The 19470-nt window shown below is 48.8% G+C and overlaps 9 protein-coding genes across 9 annotated transcripts; 5 read left to right on the top strand and 4 right to left on the bottom strand.

Moving 5' to 3' along the window:
* Positions 1-1560: 1560 nt before the first annotated feature.
* F5B22DRAFT_367665 (uncharacterized protein) lies at positions 1561-3400 on the bottom strand. The gene is made up of 5 exons (XM_047971129.1): positions 2803-3400; positions 2662-2738; positions 2050-2276; positions 1738-1980; positions 1561-1644 (listed from the first exon to the last, which is right to left on the bottom strand). The coding sequence occupies exons 1-4, from the start codon at positions 3201-3203 to the stop codon at positions 1876-1878; spliced, it is 810 nt and encodes a 269-aa protein (XP_047828206.1). The 5' UTR covers positions 3204-3400; the 3' UTR covers positions 1561-1644; positions 1738-1875.
* Positions 3401-4290: 890 nt separating this feature from the next.
* F5B22DRAFT_618161 (uncharacterized protein) lies at positions 4291-5196 on the top strand (the record flags this gene model as incomplete). The annotated part of the gene is made up of 2 exons (XM_047975671.1): positions 4291-4902; positions 4964-5196. A coding segment is annotated over exon 1 (460 nt), but the record flags the coding sequence as incomplete, so codon positions are not given.
* A 53-nt stretch (positions 5197-5249) lies between these two features.
* F5B22DRAFT_367568 (uncharacterized protein) lies at positions 5250-6551 on the top strand. Its single transcript, XM_047971126.1, has one exon. The coding sequence runs from the start codon at positions 5533-5535 to the stop codon at positions 6145-6147; it is 615 nt and encodes a 204-aa protein (XP_047828204.1). The 5' UTR covers positions 5250-5532; the 3' UTR covers positions 6148-6551.
* On the top strand, positions 6552-8203 carry F5B22DRAFT_367569 (uncharacterized protein). The gene is made up of 2 exons (XM_047971127.1): positions 6552-7734; positions 7798-8203. Exons 1-2 carry the CDS (start codon positions 6955-6957, stop codon positions 7972-7974), a joined length of 957 nt encoding a protein of 318 aa, XP_047828203.1. The 5' UTR covers positions 6552-6954; the 3' UTR covers positions 7975-8203.
* Positions 7806-8904, top strand: F5B22DRAFT_367596 (uncharacterized protein). Its single transcript, XM_047971128.1, has one exon. It carries the CDS (start codon positions 8008-8010, stop codon positions 8419-8421), a length of 414 nt encoding a protein of 137 aa, XP_047828202.1. The 5' UTR covers positions 7806-8007; the 3' UTR covers positions 8422-8904.
* Positions 8880-11534, bottom strand: F5B22DRAFT_367562 (fumble-domain-containing protein). The gene is made up of 3 exons (XM_047971125.1): positions 10648-11534; positions 10267-10549; positions 8880-10197 (listed from the first exon to the last, which is right to left on the bottom strand). The coding sequence occupies exons 1-3, from the start codon at positions 10942-10944 to the stop codon at positions 9338-9340; spliced, it is 1440 nt and encodes a 479-aa protein (XP_047828201.1). The 5' UTR covers positions 10945-11534; the 3' UTR covers positions 8880-9337.
* A 94-nt stretch (positions 11535-11628) lies between these two features.
* On the bottom strand, positions 11629-13813 carry F5B22DRAFT_367552 (uncharacterized protein). The gene is made up of 3 exons (XM_047971124.1): positions 13192-13813; positions 12726-13134; positions 11629-12668 (listed from the first exon to the last, which is right to left on the bottom strand). The coding sequence occupies exons 1-3, from the start codon at positions 13378-13380 to the stop codon at positions 11938-11940; spliced, it is 1329 nt and encodes a 442-aa protein (XP_047828200.1). The 5' UTR covers positions 13381-13813; the 3' UTR covers positions 11629-11937.
* A 2342-nt stretch (positions 13814-16155) lies between these two features.
* F5B22DRAFT_367420 (uncharacterized protein) lies at positions 16156-17383 on the bottom strand. The gene is made up of 2 exons (XM_047971123.1): positions 16706-17383; positions 16156-16613 (listed from the first exon to the last, which is right to left on the bottom strand). Exons 1-2 carry the CDS (start codon positions 16807-16809, stop codon positions 16241-16243), a joined length of 477 nt encoding a protein of 158 aa, XP_047828199.1. The 5' UTR covers positions 16810-17383; the 3' UTR covers positions 16156-16240.
* Positions 17384-18520: 1137 nt separating this feature from the next.
* F5B22DRAFT_618143 (putative peroxiredoxin-5) lies at positions 18521-19407 on the top strand. Its single transcript, XM_047975670.1, has 3 exons — positions 18521-18812; positions 18915-19117; positions 19177-19407. The coding sequence occupies exons 1-3, from the start codon at positions 18689-18691 to the stop codon at positions 19348-19350; spliced, it is 501 nt and encodes a 166-aa protein (XP_047828198.1). The 5' UTR covers positions 18521-18688; the 3' UTR covers positions 19351-19407.
* Positions 19408-19470: the final 63 nt, after the last annotated feature.

Genomic DNA, 19470 nt, shown 5'->3' with positions numbered 1-19470 from the left:
TTCTACGTGATTTCTTTCTTATGCGTGGCTCGTGATGATTCGTGAGCTCGCAAGGGGTAGTCATTGACTTTGAAAACACCTCACAGATTGTGAATGTACCTAGTACTGATCTACTCATGCTTAAATACATACCCTTGTCTGAGAATAGGCAGCACTATAAGTAAGACTAATTGACTTTGTTCGTGTATCAGAGATGAGCATGTTTAATTCTCTATCGGATTCAACAGCCGATCATCAGTAATCGTTGGCTAGAATACACTCATATGAACATGGTGCTTCAGTTGATTCTGTGAGCTCTCAATGCCTAATGCTCTAATCCTCAGAATTGAATAATTCGAAATCGGATCTCACTCATAGTGTTGGTGCGTCGGGCATGCCATCGAGACTGCATCTGCTCCAGCGATTGCCTTTCATTCAGTAAGAGCGTAGGAAGACGTTATGCAACAATATCAATGTAATAATTCGCCATATCTGATTACTTCTTCCTGATACCTAAGTAGTATGCTTAGGTATGTAACTACATCTGTTTATGCGGTACGTTCAGCGCCAGTTCCATATCAAGATACATCATCAGGTGATCATACGGCAACTCGTCTAACTTGTCAATAGAGAACAATTTCTGTGGTCTTATCTACATACAGAGCTACTGTTGTGACCGTCTTTCCCGTGTTGCGCGTTCACTTGTCAGTAGGTAAAAGGTGGTGTATCGATGCTAGCCTGTAATATATGACTTGTACATCACCCGATATGGCTCATACCAATTGCCTATCGCTGGTGTGATTAAGATAATACAACGGGATTGATTTGTTGAGTAACGACGACAGACAAATACATCGAGGGGTCTAGAACTTGCTACCTGTATAGGGAGGACGGCCCGAAAACTTGTCAAAGAAAGCTGAATCCGTCGTCAACTATGCGCACGTACACAGGTCAGGCTCTGAACCAGTAACAATATTGGGACAGGCAATTTTGTGTGAGCTACCACAGGGTTGCGAATTTCCGTAGCAATGAACGATCTGATACATCGTATACATAACTGTAAGTGAAATGCAAGCCATCCTAACAGGAATAAGTCCTCTGGGGTATAAATGTTACAAAAACCGGGGGTCAAGATAGAAAATGAGGGCGTAGTTGGAGAAACCAACTAGATTGGATATCGGTGTATGAATTTCAGATGAAGAACCACACATTTGACCTATCCATAGTCATTATCTTGGTGATAATAGGTTGTGCGAACTTGGTCAGAAGGGGTTTGAATGTCGGCATTCAGTCAATAGCGACGATTGTTTGTCATCTGTTTCGCGGTAGAAATTACGACACCACGCCACAAAACCCATAAGAAATGTTGATTGGTAACTAGATTCGCAGTTAACGGCATGAAGAAATCTCATGACGCTCGAGCCGGGGACTACATGTTGCGCTTCGGTGTGGCGAATCACGCTCACAGGACGATGTAGCACGTATTGTATAGTACAACGTGTCTCACGAGAATAGAGACAGCAAGCATGGTAGCCCTCACTAGGCGGGGACGGCAAGCGCGTAACTTTGCAAGTTAAGCGGCTATGCAGGCAATATCAACATGCTAGTAATGTGATAGTTTTCGAATCCAAGGGGTTGCGTGCCCGGATCAGCGTAGCATTCGGTCTGGTAACGTGTGTTGGCTGTAGAATCTATCGCCTGTGTCTGTACCGAAGCGAGCGGGACGTGCTTCAAATGAACGTGCCACTACCACCTTACCAATTGATGCAGGCGGCCTAATTGAGCCTTACCAACGAAGTGAACCCGGTAATCGGCTTTTCATTGCAGCGAATAGTCGCATTCACGCCATGAAACTGTCACCAGATCGTTCACAAAGCGCATGAAGACTGCATAGATTTACGCCTTGTATTTGCCTTCACCTGCGGACACAAAGGTCGGTTCGGATAATCCACTTATGGCCGGATAGGACTTCGCGGCCCTCGTGCTAACCGAGCCGAGTTTCTCAGCATGTTACCCAAATGAAAACCATGACAAACACCGGGCCGAAGAAGTGGTACGATTCAAACTTACTAGTAAGCAGTTGTCGCCGTGCTTGTGGAGTAGAAGCATTCCAGTTTCCGGCGCTACGACGAGCGCTTCTTGTTCCAATTTTCGATCGTTGGGATAGAACACTGTTTCTCCGCCCGAAACGCCATCGGCTGCCGAAGTTAAATAAAGCAACGCTGTCCAAGTCGTCTTGGCACGGATGCTCTGTGACCCGTCGTCAGACAGAACATCAACCATGTTCGAATCGTCGTCTGTATCTCATACTTAGTGTCACAATCCTGAGCAGATGATAATCGGGATTTAACGCGATCAGCTAAGTGTCTAAATACCACATGGGCTGCCACTGTGCAAGCCATCATGCGTATGACGGTATCCCATGCAGGGAATATAATTGGTGATGTTGAGGGCCAGTAAGGAGTGTTGCAGGGAAACCAATGGATACACAAGCCACCCAACCACTCTGGGGTACACCCAGGGATATTGAGAGAGGTTGGTCGGATAGCGACATGCTGTTAGATTATTGACATTGCCCCGGATTAGAGTAACCTGAAGAGTCTGATGGGCATAAGTGAAGGAGGCTGGAGAAGGCGAATAGGAACGCAATGTGAGAATATCATATCGGACGATTCCACATACAGTGACAATCAAAGAATTGGTTTTTGGAGTAGCGATAAACTCGCACGTTAGGGTTGAGTCCTACAACCTCACCGCCCCTAGGTAGCCGTCGGCATCAGCGGTGTGCAGAGTACATACAGTTCCGATCCAAGGTCCCCTTACCACAGATGCTTGGCGGATTCTTCTAATATCGCATCTTTCAGCCCTGTCTGAAGCCACAGTCTCTGAGCAAAATGGGTGTCTTGAATCTGGAAGCGATCGTTGACTCGGACTGCCTCACCCCGCTTCGGTCGCCCAGGTGTCGTTGTTAAAGGGAGGCTGGTCAGGAAGGCGAGATAATCCCGACATAAACTCTTTGGCCAGAAGTGCCGAAGCAAGACAATCTGGTCTTGGAATGTTGGGATAGGCGCGTCCAGGACAAGCTGAGTAACCGGCAATTTGGGCTTGAACGGAGGCCAACTTATGGAAGCGGCTGCTTCAGTGCCTCCATGGCGGCATGCGGTATCGGATCTCTTATTATGCGACGAGGGTTGCCTCCCAACAACTTTGTTCTTATTCCCCATGTCTTATGCTGCCCATGCGTAGGCCAGACAGAGTAGCTGTCGTTGATATTACGACAGTGGCTGGTCACGCGCTGTCGGGTGGCTGGAGACAACTGAAACGTGCAGGAAGCAAAAGTAAGTGAGATATCAATATACAGTACCTATGATGGCTGCCGCTTGCGTCTATGCATGCATGTATGATATGTATGCATGAGCGCGCGGCGCGCGGGACGTTGACGGGTTGAATCAGTGTGTGCTTGTTGAGTAATCTTTTCTCCACAAACACTAGTACCTAGATTAGAACCGTCGTGTATATGTGTATATGGGAGGGGGAGGGGCGGCTCTCCACTTACCGCTACATACCTTTACCTTGGCCTTATAGGACGCAGATACCTCAGCTCCTGCTGGTATTCCCGCGCCTCTGGTTGAAATCTTCTCTTGTCAAGCAGATGTTGTAGAACCTAGATGGTACTTGTGTAGCCGTAAGCAACTTGTCGACAATCACCTCCCCATCCTAGGGAAGGGGTTAGGTTACATGAGAGCAGGGTAGGATATCAAGCAGATGGAGATCAACACATCAAATCTGGTGGTACAAACGCCTACCTTACATGTCGCCATGAACGCCGGAAGTTCAGGCTTAGGTCGCTTAATGAATATTGAGACTAGGAAATGCGCCTCTGTGTGCTGTAGTGTACATTGTATATCGTGGAGTCAACGGCGTTTAGTCGTCACTCAGATTCTCATGCTCTTTAATACTGTACTCACTAAAGACCGCAATTTCCAAAAGCGCTCGACGGGAGAATATACCTATTGTTAGGTCTGTATGATTTTCTACCTTGTCTGTCGCTTTTCATCAGGCTGAGAGATGGTGCCCTCATCTCTCTCAAGAATGCTGAGAAAGAATCAGTAAATACGATTAGGAAAGGAGCGATCCATTTACGCATATTTGATTATGAGCCATCTCACTGAATTCTCCAATGCGCTGGCCTTTATCGAGAGGCTTCTCAAAGAGGAGGTCTCTGATTTGGAGATGAACTATCGTCATCACGGTGAATTAGGCTGGTTCTGTGTTCAGTTCCCGCTTGCCGGGATGTTGCCATTGGCTTACATCACGGAGTATTATTCACGTCTCCATGTCGAAGTCGAGAGCTCGCGGCTCAAACCTGAACGAAAAGCGATACACGGGCAGTTTATGACTAGAGCATATCTGGCGTATGGAGCTGCCCAGTATCAACCACGCTTAGGGACCAAGCACCATCTTCGGAGCTGCGTATCTCACATTACCCAGGCACTACAGATTATAGAGAAGAGTAAGGAATACGATGACGAGGAGCCTGTGCATTGGAGCGAGGTGTATCGAACGAAATCTCCAGAAGACCATAGCGACCACACCAACCACACACCGCCTGACGAGTACTGGTTGCTGTTCAAGCTGGAGAGCCTTTGGCCGGTGCTGGACTTGTCGGTGCGTATTCTTAGACTGGTCATGCCCGACTGTCAGGAGACTTGGAACGAGTGGGAAGCCACTCTATACCAGGATGAATGGCTACAGCAGTTCATCCTCGACTCAAGACTGTCATCGACAAAGGCTCCTCTTGATGCGCTACGACAAGTTGACATGGCACAGCCAAGTATTCCAGGGGGCACTGTAGATTGAACCGACTGCAATCGACCAAGACCCCAAGTAGCAATTTTCTGAGACATCAGCGTCTTATATTGGGTAGGTTGGTACCTCTCGCAAACACAGTGGTGCTAGACAGGCTGGCTGATAATTTAAGTAGATCGAGCATCGTCCTAGCAGAGCATTCAATCATAGCGTCGGACGACTATACTGCACATTACAGCCAAACTATGGCGACAGAAGATAGATTGTGGCCTGGATCGTCTTGAACGATCCTGTGAGAAAGCAATAGGGACGTGCGTGCCAGTCTACCTGGGTGCATATATGTATTTAAGAGGGCTCTATTCCGTTAGTTGATGAATATATGCGTCTATATGCCGTGGTGGATAAGACAGCCCACATGGTCAGAGTGCTAAAAAACCAAGCGCCCCATAATAAATCTGGGGAAATATTTAGTACGGCTTCCTATCTCAGAAGCCGGTCGACCCCATCGCATGTCACGTACTAAACTTTTTCAACGCCAATTCGTCGGTACGCAACTCGACTTTCGCTCTCCAAGTACAGTAGTCGCTCATACAAGCCGCCTCTGTATCGCATTCGCTCCCATACGTTCGTTCTCAGTCCCACGAATTGCCGGCCACTCCGTACCTGAAGAGGAGGAAAGGCGAAACTAGAGTTGCAGCGGCCGAGAATCCTGACGAGAATCAAAACCAGAAGCAAGAAGCAAGAATGTGGTCATTTGGTACGACTATGACCATGCCAAAAGACAGCGAGTCGGCATCCAAAGCCCCTCTGCAGCCACATTCACAGCCTCCTCAACCCCTTCAGCTCGATGCCATAGCTCAGACACCTGCTGCCGCCGCCGCATCGCCATTACAAGAGCCCCGATCGTCCATTTTATCACAACGCTCGCTGAAACAATTGGGGCTATTTTTCGCCGGCGCCGGCTTTCTCTCTCTCGCTACCTTGATTACAAGACGATCAATAGTTAGGAAGCGCATAGCCACAATACCAAAATTCTATACCCAAAGCAATCGTCCAGTTGATAAGATCGGCTCAGATAGTTCTCTAATCGCCCTCGAGGCCCTCAATCTAGCAACTCTCAACGTTCTAGGTTTTGGAATTATGATGACCGGTGGTATATCTTGGGCCTTTGACATTTCAAGCATCGACGATTTGAGGACGATGGCTCGAAAACACATTGGCCCTTCTGGAGGGAGGACAGACGAGGAGGCGGAACGGGAAGTGGAGGAGTGGGTTGCCAAAGTTCTGCTACGGAAAGAAAAGCAAGAGCAGGCAGCAGCTGATCCTATGGTAACCCCGCCAAAGAGCAAGGGTGACTAGGTTAGGAAGCGCCAGAAAGGAGAAACATTGTCCTGTTCTCTTCCCAGGATATCATAAGCGCGTAACTAGGTCAGCGACTCGTGTTTCTGCGTATGACCTTATGCGTAGCTCTGCAGCTGCACGGCTCCCGGTCAACCCCTGGTGGATCTGGATACCATCGCCGCGTCTTGCTAATGCGGCTCTGCTCATTCTCCTCACACGCTCTGGCGGTGAAGATGGGCTATACCAACAATTTTTGTCGTGGCCTGTAAGCTCAACGCATCCCCGCAAGCTGAAGCTGCAGAGGGATTGCATCTGTATCATGTTCGGTCACCACTAAGCCTATATTGTACAATGCATCTGAAGCCAATAAAAAGCCGACCCTACTCCCACCGGCCGGGTTACTGGGCTAATGGATAGGTCATTTATTATTATACAATCACACCCTAGGGGCCGGCTTATCTGTTGTCAGTATTATGTTCAGCATCCCAACTCTCAGATCCAGCTCACACGTCGTCCCCAACTTATAAGTGACTGTCCGTACACTTGTTATCTCTCTGTGAACCATACAGTTTACAACAACCTTCAACCCTTGTTCCTCTGCACCACCTCATCGAGGATATTAGCATGCCTACACTTCCCTACAGGTATCACCCTATCTTCACCGGTCATTGGACTCTGCCACATAGAGAACTTAGATGAGCATCAACTGATTTCGAAAAAACAACCAAGCCTGTCACGGTGAGCCAGCTGCTTGCTTCAATGGCCCACATTGAATGGGTCACCTAATGCGCATTCGTTGAGAAGTTGGCAGTCCTTTCAAGACAAATGACCATGGCGTGTGAAAATCTATTTCGGACTTTGGTACGGAACTATCGTTCACTGAAGACCAATTCACTTGTCCAATCTCCCAATGTGGAGTTGAAGGCATACAAACCTCCTATCATCATCCGTGAGATTAAAGGAGAATACATGGGAGAGCCTCATGTCATCAATGACATAGCATTGCTTGGGGACGATAATACTGGGAGAGAATATCGCTATCCTGCGCACGGGGTTGTTGTTTCCCGAAAGGATGCGGATGATTTCCCTGTGTGGGTTTGTCTGGAACAGAACGAACATTTGAAGCCCAATCACCTGAGGGTCTTCAACCTGTTTACCTTCAAGTTCTTGACGGTGCCCATATCAACGATCTGCTGGGTTCCTAGCCACAAGGCGCGAGATGATGAACTATACACGATGATCGGAAGTCCTGGGAGACACGGTTATAAAGAGATACGCCTACCGATGATAGTTCAGAAATTAGGTCTCCCATCGCAAGCAAAATTTGCCGTTCCTGCTTCGAGTATACCGCTTACCAAACTAGAGCAGAATCAACAGCATGCTCTTTTTGACAAGCAATATAAGAGTATAAAACTGCTGTACGGGGTCTGTCCACTCATGAAAACTGATATCTACGGTATCAGACAATGGCCATCTTACACGACTTTCAATAGAGCCGTGCAGTTTCCCCGTTTGTATCATCAGGATCATATATTAAACATCCAAGAAAACACTGGGTATGTTCGTCAGAACTCAATAAGTGAGCTTCAGAGGCAAAGACCAGAGGCGAGTAGTTCCCATCATCCTTCTCTCAGAAGCCAAGGCAACTAATAATCAAGGTTCAAACAGGTGTTTTGCCGGTGCTCTTGTCGCTATCCAGGGCTTAGACCTACCTATGTAGATCGTAGCCCATTGCACAAGCATATCACAGATGGTCAATGCAGTCTCGAGTCGTCGCATCAAGCCCACTGCGTCTTTGCGACGCATCGACTAGTGCATTGCGTGGCCGGTAGCTCGATAGCGTAACATGGGCATTGTATCCCGGACGAAAGCCACGTCATGGCAATTGACCCCATGTTGGCCAACATCGACCAGCCCGCGGTCGGCGTCAGTGTGAACATTTCAGAACAAGAAACGCATATGGCTGTAATTGAAACACAACGCGAAACCAACGACGATGCCGAATTCATATCGCTCCCTTGTGAGCTTGAGAGGATTGCTGGCCAGGCTTGTTTCCGTGACAGTGACAAGGTGCACGAAGATATGGAGAGGCAAACTTGGAGCACCCACACTCTATCAGTGTTCTCATCATTGGAGTCGAGACCAGTTACCCCTGGCGTAGAGATATGTCCGGATATATCGGTGGAGCTAGAAAGATCGGACAATCTCCCAGAGATTATTGATATTATCGCTATTCGGAGAAATTTCCGCGCTATTGTAACGACTCCGGAACCACCAGAGATGCCTCCCTAGATAAGCGCCAAATGCTTGCAAAAAGCATGAAGCTATGGAAGGTCACGTCAAGAGGGGAAGCGATTGACTCCGTATTCCAATCACGCTTATACATGGTCATGGACAATATGAATGGACTACTCACACCATCAGTTACACATAAGTCAGCATATCAAAATATATGTTCCTGTCTCTCTACACCAAAAAAAGAACAAAACGCAGACAACTCACATCATGTGCAATATAACGGGTTATATCAAACACGCGTACACACATTAATACCAATACCGCCACTGTGTCTCATCTACACCACCACAACATGAAACTACTTTTCTACCATCCATCTCAGTGCGCACCTGTTACCAGGATATTCATTCGCAGAGCAACAGAACCAAAAGATAGCAAATACACGCAAAGCTATATTTCATACTGACTGACCATGCTCCTCCTATGCTTCCTGAAACAGACCATTCTGTTCTAAAATCAAACTTACGTAGTCGCGTTCATCGTGATGGGAACTACCTCGTAGCCTGGATAAGGACCACCAGAATCGTGTGCAACAAAGTATCCCATTGATAAGACAAGCACGTAATGTCCAAAACTATGATTTCGTCGATAAAGCTCAATTTCGGGGTATTTATCTAGATATGTAGTTGGGAGGTTTGATAGGTGTCAAAGTTAAGGTATCCCCCATCCAGCGCATATATCCAGAAATCATCAGATCTAAGTCTCATCACCGCAAGAACGCTTTCGCGGCGCCTGCTCATCGCCATGCCAAACAATATAGATAGGTACATCAAAAAAAGGAAGGCATCCATCAGTCTACAAACAACGTTCAGCGCCTAAGCCGACACCCCTAACCCCCAGAATCTCCGATTTTGTCTAGCTCGGTATACAATCAAAAGGGCTGTCTTCCGTTTGCCTTCGCGACGGTTCCTCACTGTTCATTCGTGCGAGCCCGCAAACGATCCTCAAGGGCAGCCCCGTCTCCCTCGAAGCTACCCCTGCGCCCCCAGTTCTGAGGCTGTCGGTTGAGGAACGCGCCAACGGCGCCGAGGTAGCCCTCGTGGCGTAAGAAGTACGCCTGTTTCTGGCCTTTACTCCAGAATTTGATGGCATAGCTGAGTGTATTCATAGTCTGCGGGTGGCCGCGGATGAACGACCCACCGAAGTAGATATGTGACAAGCCGTGGATGTGGGAATGTAGGTATGCGATTTGTCCGATATTATTACTGATGGCATAGAGCAGCGATCGTGAGACGTCGGACGCAGAGAATCGGGATGACGTATCGGTCGGGCCTCTCGACTGTGACGAGGTAGTGTCATTATTCGACGGCGCATGTACTTCGTGATCGGGTTGCGGTTGGTCTTGTATGGCGGTGGTGTTGTTCTCGGCCTCATTCTCGGCCTCTCGCTTCATTCGAAATACCTTTCCAAAAGAGCTAGCGATAGCGGTGCTCTTGAGCCCAATCTTGTTGTAGTCCGTGCCATATATGTCCCCAACCAGCATATCGACTTTGGCGTTATCACCTTGGGCCGCCATGTCGAGCATGTCATCGAAGCTGTTGGCGGGTGTGAGGAGAGACAATAAACCCCATAATGTGCCACCGCCGAGAGAAGTACCGCCAACGCGTTCGTATTTCCTCGGGCCGGACACCTTGAGTATGCTGACACCAGATCCAATGTTGACGAGCATATAGGGGTAAATATCGGCTTGGGGTTCTACAAACTGCATAGGTTCAGTCTCTGAATAAGTAAAGACCTCGCGAGGTATTTCAGTTATGAAGAAGTCAAGTCCTATCGTGCGTATGGTCAGCTTTTCCAATCCATCAGACACAATGCAGTTAGAACTACAGGCGAGCTCACCTATTATCAGGCATGCCATTTCGTCTTCGCGCAGAACATCAACACCAAGTGCCTTCTTTATCTTGTCATGATATTTGAATGCGCCACCGCCGGTCGCCATGATACATAAGTCTTTCGGTTTGGAGCCATTAAGAGCTAATTGGTTGTCTTTGAGGTGTCGCATGAACTCTATACAATCATCGATATAATCGGTCTCAAAGGAGTGGAAGTTCAGCCTTCCCCCGGGCTCTTTCGAATGCGCTTCACGAGAAAAGTAGACCAGCTTAGCCAAGGATCCGCCGATCTAATCAATCGCATGTTAGCCTTGACGTCTATCATACGATATACACCTTCTATTCAGGGTCAGGCTCAGAGAGGGTGCCAGAGCGGTGCAGTACTTACATCGACGGCTACATGGCTGACAACAGCTGTATGGTTAGGTAACCTGATGTCCTTGCCCTCGTGATAGCTCCCGTTGGCAGTTGAATTACCATTGGCGGGTGTGGCGGGCTGCTCGGTGCCGTCGACGATGAAAGCGCCCTTGACATTGATGCGCACAGAACCTGGATGGGATATTGTGCTATCAATCTCGGCGGTATTTGTCATGGCGCGTGGTCGAGGATGGCCCTCGTAATGCTCGGTATCATCACCAGGCGCGATGGCTGTGTCGGCGTGGGCACTTATATGATCGGGGGACATGGTACCGGTTGATCGAGGGTAATATGCGCCGATTCTCCGAGACGATTCATATGACACGGCGTGATCTTTCTCCTGTATTCATAGGGATGGGACAGGATGCGATTAAGAGTCACGGTGTGTGGAGGGATGGGCGTAGGGATGGGTGGATGGATGGATGGAGGCACACAATGACGGCGCAAGAGCCGGACTTGTGGTGGATTTCTAGGGCGGCATGAAGGTAAGTCTATTGTAGAATCGTAGGAAATAGTCGATCAATCTGACATGGCGGTGTCTATTGGGACAGCAGATGACAGGTATTGAGTGAGGTCTGGGATGAGGATGAGTAAGGCGGAAATGATCCCTCGGTCAGAGCTGTTGTCGGTAAACGAAGGGTGAATTACGGTTGGGACCCTTTGGCCGTTGCTGCGGGGGGAAGGAGGGGTACCAGCCAGGTACCCTCAAAGATAAGATACCTATCATGGCTGGGGATATGCCTCACTGCGGCAAGTTGCAGCAGGGTAAAGGTACTTAGCGGTCTTATCGATACCCACTACCTGCATAAATACCTGCATCCTCTACTACACCTGCAGTAACTGTGAAGGACGCCAAGGCCTATATTTACAGATATATATATATTAAATTCGGGATAATTACTTCAATTCAAGCATGAGAAATATCTAGATATTGCCTAGGCACCGTACCCAAGTATCGCAGCTGCTTGATTAACATGACTTATACACTGTAGTAATTGGAGATAGATAACCCCTCGACTTATGTCAAGGATAAATTACTTATTATGTAATCGCAAGCTATATATACCTACACTAAGCCTACTTGGGTGATCTGGTTAACCCTCCATTATTTTATCGCCGTGAATTTGTCTGTATATTTGATTCGAGGATTGGAACATGAGGATGAGACCGGAGAGTATCAAATGCTGAAACTGCTTCCACGTCTTCCAAATCTTCCAGATAGATGGGTATATCGTTGGTGTAAGAAGGCCATGCCGTCTACCTAAAAGAAATTGCCACCCGGTACAGCCACAAATATGGCTGTGAGCACGCCTGCCCCCAGAGTCGCCATCAACATCGATTGCAAGAAGATGGTGTCTTGAATCTGGCGCAGCGCGGGCTCCTGGATCCAGACCTCGCGGTCGAAGACCCTGCGCACGTAGAACCGCCGCTGGTACTTGACGACCCAAGGCTCATCCTCGTAGCTGTTGCTCGAGCCGAACGAGTCGAAGCTGCTCTTCCCGTTACACAACTCGTCGATATCTGTGGAATTGTCGTCGACGAACAGCTCCCAAGGCCGCACGTGCCGGTGGTGCAACCCGTGGAGCACCACGCACATACCCTTGATGGCCGTGATGAGCGTCGCAATACCGAAGACCCAAAGGATCGCGAAGAGTGCGCGCCACCCGCGTCCCGCCGTGCTCAGGGTCAAGATGATTGATCCAATCAGCGCGAGGAGGATGCTGCCCACACCCAGACCGCGAGCAAACGTGACGCGGGCAGGATTACCATTGCAGATGACCCAACGGATGAAGTTTGGATGTGCCTGTCTTCTGAGCGTGTTCTCGATGTTCTGGAAGATGGTACGGAGGGCTGATGGATGGGTTGTATAGGACAGAGCCTGGACAACGGCCTTCTGTTCGCGGGCAGAGAGGTTCAACTGCCTAGGCGAATCGTCAACGATATAAGTAGCGATGACCCTATTGATCTCCGTTCGGAAAGGTTGTATGGTGACTGAGCACAAAGAGTAAGCTATTGGGAGCGAACAGTATCTTCACGGTAAAGACTCACAAGGCGCTTTGACACCGGCTGTGTGGAAGACATCGCCTGGTTGACTAACATATGTCGTGGCTTGGGATCCAGAGAAGGACGCATTATCTCCGAGTGAGGACCTGGGAGGAGTGGAAAAGGGATTCCGGTTTTCCACAACACTCTCGGGGGTCCTCTCAAAGTCAGTTCCCTTGAAAATCTCCATGATTGCCGAGGGACCCTTCCTGGCTTTATCAGCGGCATCCTTCTGGATTTGGGCGGTCGCTTCTTCCTCCATTGTTGCTGTCCATTCCGGAGACAGTATCGTCTCAGAATCAGGAGCTGCGTCAAAGCGCTTGACGTAGTCACGATACCATAGGAAGAACTGAAGATTCTCGGCAGAATGTTCGATATAAATGAGGTAGTTCATGAAATCTCGGACTGTGCAGGGCTGTTTATGAGGTTAGTTACGACAGTCGAGGTTCGAACAAGTCTTGTGCGAACTAACTGGACAGGTTCCACCGCTGATGATCTTGTCAAACGTGAGCGCATCTGGGATGCCCGAAGAAGCCCCAGAGCGTCCGGAGCGTAGAGATCCATCTACCTTCTCCTCGCTCTGGGCTATACTATCGTTCCTTCTAATAGCATCGTCATTGACGTAGTCGGGACGCCGGTAGTTTAACGGTAGAAGCCCCATGTTGAGGTCAATCAGGATTCGACTTCTAGACTGAAGATAGTATACAATGAGAGGAGGAATCCAGATGAGATACTATCTAGTAATAATTATGTATTTAAGTGAAAACTTGAGGAAAGCTGTTACTGCCTGTCCAGCGTCGTCAGAGTCTACCCACATGAGTGAACCTGAGAGTCAGGGTAAGGGATGTGTAGTGCTCGAATTAGCACGACCCAAGAGACTGGGAAGGGAGACAACGTGCACTAAGTATATACGCGCCGAATTTCGAACAAATCTTGCTTTTGATCACACCTGGGCATCCCTAGTTCGTGTCATGACATGGGAATGCTCAGCTCAAGACGCTAAATCGCGTGTTGATTCAGTGTGGTAGATGCACGTGGAATCACCAGAAGGCTGACTGAAACCATCAGAAGAAATTCTGATGAAGCGAGAATATTTCCATTAAGTAATTAGCCGACTGAAGTACTTGAACAGAACACAAATGTTGCATTTTGGGTCCCATCTGGACGAGCCACAAGCGCCGCACATGGTGCACCAGTACTCGAGAAAAAAAAAAATTAGCAGAAGTTCAGAGACATGTCTAAGTAGGTGTATTACGACTCGATGTCACAACCTCCGCTAAGACAGCAGCGATACAGACTGGCGACTAGTTGAGACTAACACAAAGTCTCGACCTTTAGAGTCTACCCCTCCTATTCAACCTTGGCTTCGATATCCGTACATGCGCTAGGAAAGACTAAGGGAAGCCCGCTATGGAGTTTTCTTGGGCAAGGAACTGAGGACGACTGAGAGTATCGTGGGCGGCACGCTAGGGTTAGCTTGTTAAAAAGAAGAAAAGATACCTGGACTAGGTTGGGCATAACTTACGCAGTGTATAATATAGCTCTCTTCTTAAGACTGATATGAATCAAGACACAGACACAATTGTAGTAAGCATAATACAAAACAAAATTAAAAAGATCCTGGAAGATTGGCGAGCATAAAAAAGAAAAGAAGAAATGGAGAGTAGCGAGAGTTTACCCTTACCATGGAGTTGGAAACAAAGGGCATTGTGAGTAGGTAATACAAGGCATGCGAGTAATACCTAATCCAGGTACTCGAAGGCGGGTAACCCAATCAAGGGAGAGAGGCATGCATCGTAGATCCTCCGATCTCATCCCTGTGCCGCTAGCCCAGGCCCAGTTAATGAGTGATATTCTATAGCAGTCCATAGGTCCGGAGCTTCTTCTGGGAGTAGCTGAGAACATGAGCTAAAGACCAGCTAAGGGAGAGCAGCCTTAGCTCGCCTGTCCTATAACATCGTCCAGACCACCCTACACAAAAGTCTACACGTAACGATACTACGTTGTAATTTCATCAATTCATGGCTGATGACGGTGTATACTGTCAGTCAAGGGAGCGTTGTATTTATCTACTTATATCTTCCCCGTTGTGGCGGGCGCACAATAACCCAAGCGTGAAGAGGATATGGGGATTCAGGCACATATGCTCCGAACACTAACGCTAAGTATCAAGAGAACCGAGAAGATCCGGGATTGCCGTCAAAAGGTAGCTAACGGTTAGGATAGACTATAGACTAACTACGGTACATCAACCGAAGATGGATACCTCTTCTACTTAAGTAGTAGGTGATTGCAAAACTATCTCTTCCAAAGCCAAGGACCACCACACTCTCTCGGCTTAGTAGTAGAACAACGGTAGAAACTCCTGACAACCAGGCTTTATTTCCTGCGAGATGAGTTTTGTAGACTGATATGCATGCGCGGTGATATTGTAGACTAATTCAGCAGGTCACACAGTCATCACATACGCCTCATCGAAGCTACTGTAACGTGGCGTAAGCCAACAAAAGCCACGGAAGCGAGCTTCAGCGACTAATCTGGAAGAAAACGAGTGTATTCCCCCTGGCTAACTATACCCAGAGTTGTCTCGGAGTATTTCTTACATGTCCAGCGTCATCAGTAGCGTACCGTACTATTTTCCGAGGACCCCCGCGCGGCCCATGCGCACCTATCCAAGACATAAACGTACTGCGCAGGTTAACGCCGAACCTTCTTACGTAAGGATTGGGTCTGGAACACGCTCTGTGGGATCGTATGTGACTAGGTGTGATTGTGTGAATATCTTAGTCTGCGAGAGTTGTGTTTATGTGGCTGATGAGCTGGGTAGGAGGCTGAACGCGGGAGATCATGACGATGTACTCCGCATCTATCTCGTCCACGAAAGCTGTAAGTGCATTATATCTCATTTGCCAACTCAAAGTCACTCGAGGCTGCATAGATTTCAATCAAGACCGAAGATGAAGTGTGTCCACACAACCACATTATAAGTACTGAACTCAGCCGTAACACAATATCTACGTAGCATCGGCTGCGCGTGTTTCCCAGCCTCCGACTATTCGCCCCCTACGTGATACAGCAGGTTCCGAGACAAGTCAGTGTCTCATGAGGGGAGCTTCCGAAGTTGAAGTCAAGGTGAGATAGATGTAGACACCCACCTGGTGTTGTTGTGATCTAATAGCCTCAAGCCTCACTGAAGTAGTGACTTGACGGCATCCCCGTTTGAGTAAACCTGGGCCAATACTTCTAGAAGCACGGAAAGCGAGTCTTCTTCAGTAGATGGTGTTTTCCGGTAAAGACACGACCACGATGCTGAAAGTAAGTCTTGAGTCTCAACCATAACGGCTTGCGGCATATGGGGGCGTCATAGGACACCTTGTATCACCACAAAGACTGTAGAGACTCGACTACGAGAGTGAAACCTTTACCACTGCATTCTCATCCTATACATAATACAGAGAGGACTATTGAGAGGGGAGAAGGGAAACTCGCGGAATAACACCACAATAATCACTCCATCAAAATCACCAATGCTTCTCCGAGATATCAACAGCATTGACATCCACCCCATCCGCAAACCACCTCTCGCCACCATCAATGCGCACATCGTTCCCGCTCATCATCCTCTTGCGCATCAGCCCGTCATCAGCAAACGTCCAGTCCTCAAGCCCGTAGGTGCGCCACCACTGGCCGTCGGCGTCGTGCCACTCGTACCAAAACTGCACGGCGATGCGGTTCTCCGTGAACGCGAACAGCTCCTTGCGCAGACGGTACGCCTGCTCGCGCTGCCACTTCTTGGTCAGGAAGACCTCGATCTCGTCGCGGCCCGTCAGGAACGTGTCCCGGTTGCGCCAGATCGAGTCCGGCGTGTAGGCTAGCTTGACCTTGGCCGGGTCCCTAGGTAGGTGATCGGTAGGTTAGCGTAGTCCAAGCATACGGTGAGATGACAGAGAGGCCGTGTCCGTATGAGATGATGGTGAACGGCATACTTCGTGTTCCACGCATCCTGCGCTGCTTTCACCTTGATCTGCGCCGTCTCCGCCGTGAAAGGTGGGTAAGGCGGCCTTCCCTCGTCTCCAGCGTTGGTGGCCATGTCTGAATCGACGTAACTCCCGGACCGCAAACTGCGAAAATGCTGAAAATTCAAAAATTCAAAATATTTTATTTCGATATCAGGGGTAATACCGAAGCTGCGGAGATGGTGATGTTTGATAGTCACCTTGCTAGTTTGAAGTGGGGGAAAAGTTTAGTCCACGTCGCTTTTGGGTCGTCACGTTTGACTCATTCTACGTCTCCATTACGATTTTATATCTCAATGCCCAACTACACATTCGAAATACCTTCATTGATGAGTCAGTCACCCATTGGTGACTCCATCCCCAATTCCACGGGCGCCAGCGAGGGCATTTGCAAAAAAGATGCCGACTTCATAGTCCGTGACGGGGAGAGCCGGGGAATGAACGGGATTTGTTGGCTTTATAGATATCCCCGTGTTCCCTCGGCGGGACCTCGCTTCCGCGCCGGCTTCGGACACGGGGTCTGATAAGCAGTCTGCAGTGAGACGATCTGATTGATCATATCTCCTTGTATATCCGCGGCCTTAGCTTCACCATGTTCCTCCGAAACTAGCTTGAGTTAGGACAAGATGTGATGATCGTCTAAATGCTTATTTCGACCTCGCACCTCGGCATGCGAGGTGCATAAGGTACGGGAAACCATGCCGAGCCCCATTGCTTCTTCTTTCTTCTCCCCTGGTAGATGGACGGAATGCATGGGACGAGGAAAGTAGTGTGAGTATTCCGGAGAGGGGAATTTAATCAAGATCTATTTGCACTTGCGTAATGAGATTTTTAAAACGACAAATTATCATGATAGCCCGGGTGCTCGAGTGATCGCTAGACAAAATGATGTGCTTGACCACGGTCATGGCGCCCCCGCTCGATAATTGCATGCCAGCCATAGATTCCCATATACGGTTCAGTCTATCTCTCAGAAGAGTCTACAAGATTCCATGCCATTGCAAAGCCTTGCGTCACTGATTTGATATAGCTATTTGAATAGACGACAACTAGAGTAATTTGTAACGTGGCATATACACTGTGCTGTCTGGTACGCGGGTCCCATGGTGGAGGCATCCCGAGTATCCGATTACCTCTACATAGTAGTAGACGCGGATTGAACGGATACTACGGTTTTAGATGGCTGTATGAACCGCTGTTCGAATGCCATACCTATCTGTACATGCAGCAGCCGGCAATCCATACTGTCGACCAGTTGGCCCCTCGAAGTTGCGGTTCAAACTTTCTCATATTTCAACCTGCACTATCTCAGCAACAATGTAGGTACTCCGATGTAGGTGTCTCATTGTGGTTACCTTATGACGAATCAAAGAGGAGAAGGCGAAACGGGGTAGAGAAACAGCACACATAGAGGATAGAAAGAACCTTGATGGACCGTCTCACCTATCATTGTCGTGTGTATCACCCTCTATCCAAATGGAGAAGATGGACCTTTACTGTAACGAACAGGTACGAGTGAATCCTGGTGCTCCTATGGTCGGCCGTCCGCGGGAGAAAACGTGATAATTTACCCCACCATGCTCATCGCGACCCCGCCAATGATGCGTTTCTCGACACCATCCTCGCCTGACCGACCTGCCTAAGACTAGCTAGTAGGAAGTTCGGCCGCACGTGCTGCCTTGATAGTAATCCCGGACATGTTCTGTGGCAGACGACAATAAGTAGACCTCGAGTCCCCTTCTTCTCATTCAGTCCACCAGCTCCGTCATTCTCTGCTACATCCCATACTCGGCTCCCTCCTCATCTTCGTAAGTGATACCCCGCCTACCAACTAGAGCTCTGTGGCCTTGCAGCATAACTGTCCACCAATCGAACCTCTCCTGCTCTGATACCTATGCCGTGCCATTCTAACCAAGAGCCCAAGTAGAAATTTTAAACCCACCAATATTCACAATGTCTGCCCTCAAAGCCGGCGATGCTTTCCCCGAAGGCGTGAGCTTCCTCTACGTCAAGCCCACTCCCGAGACCAGCGACGTCCTAGCTTGCGGCATCCCCACCAAGTTCGACGCCAGCGCCGGTAAGTCTACGTCGCCTACCTCGGCTCCTCTGACCTCACTCGCCCTCTCAATCAACGCATTGCGTGAATGGGAACAGATCGCTAACCTAATGAAAATTCCAGAATTCAAGGACAAGAAGGTCGTCCTGGTCTCCGTACCCGGTGCTTTCACCCCCACCTGCCAGGTCACCCACGTCACCGGCTACATTGCCAAGCTCAACGAGCTCAAGGCCAAGGGCGCTGACATTATCATCGTCATCGCCTTCAACGACCCCTTTGTCCAGGCCGCCTGGGGCAAGGCCAACGGCATCAAGGACGAGTCCATCGTAAGACCTCGAAAATAAACCCCCCCTTCTATACTACTTACTAATCACAACCACTCTAGATCTTCGCCACCGACAACGAGGCCGCCTTCAGCAAGTCCATTGGCTGGACCCTGGGCCCCCGCACCGCCCGTTACGCCATCATCGTCGACCACGGCAAGGTCGTCTACGCCGAGAAGGAGCCTGCCGGTGATGTCGGCGTCTCCGGCGTCGATGCCGTTCTCTCCAAGCTATAAACGAGCTATGGGCTGAAAACCTCCCCATCTTTCGTTTTTTTTTTTTTTTTTTTTTTTTTTTTTTTTTTTTTTTTTTGGGGTGGGTTGGGGGGTGTAAATTTTTTTTTTTTATTTGGCGGG

This window comes from Xylaria bambusicola, assembly GCF_022495145.1.
Source record: "Xylaria bambusicola strain CBS 139988 unplaced genomic scaffold F5B22scaffold_41, whole genome shotgun sequence".
NCBI lineage: Eukaryota > Fungi > Ascomycota > Sordariomycetes > Xylariales > Xylariaceae > Xylaria > Xylaria bambusicola.
The sequence above is the reverse complement of the archived record's forward strand: the minus strand, read 5'-3'. Positions and strand labels throughout refer to the sequence as shown.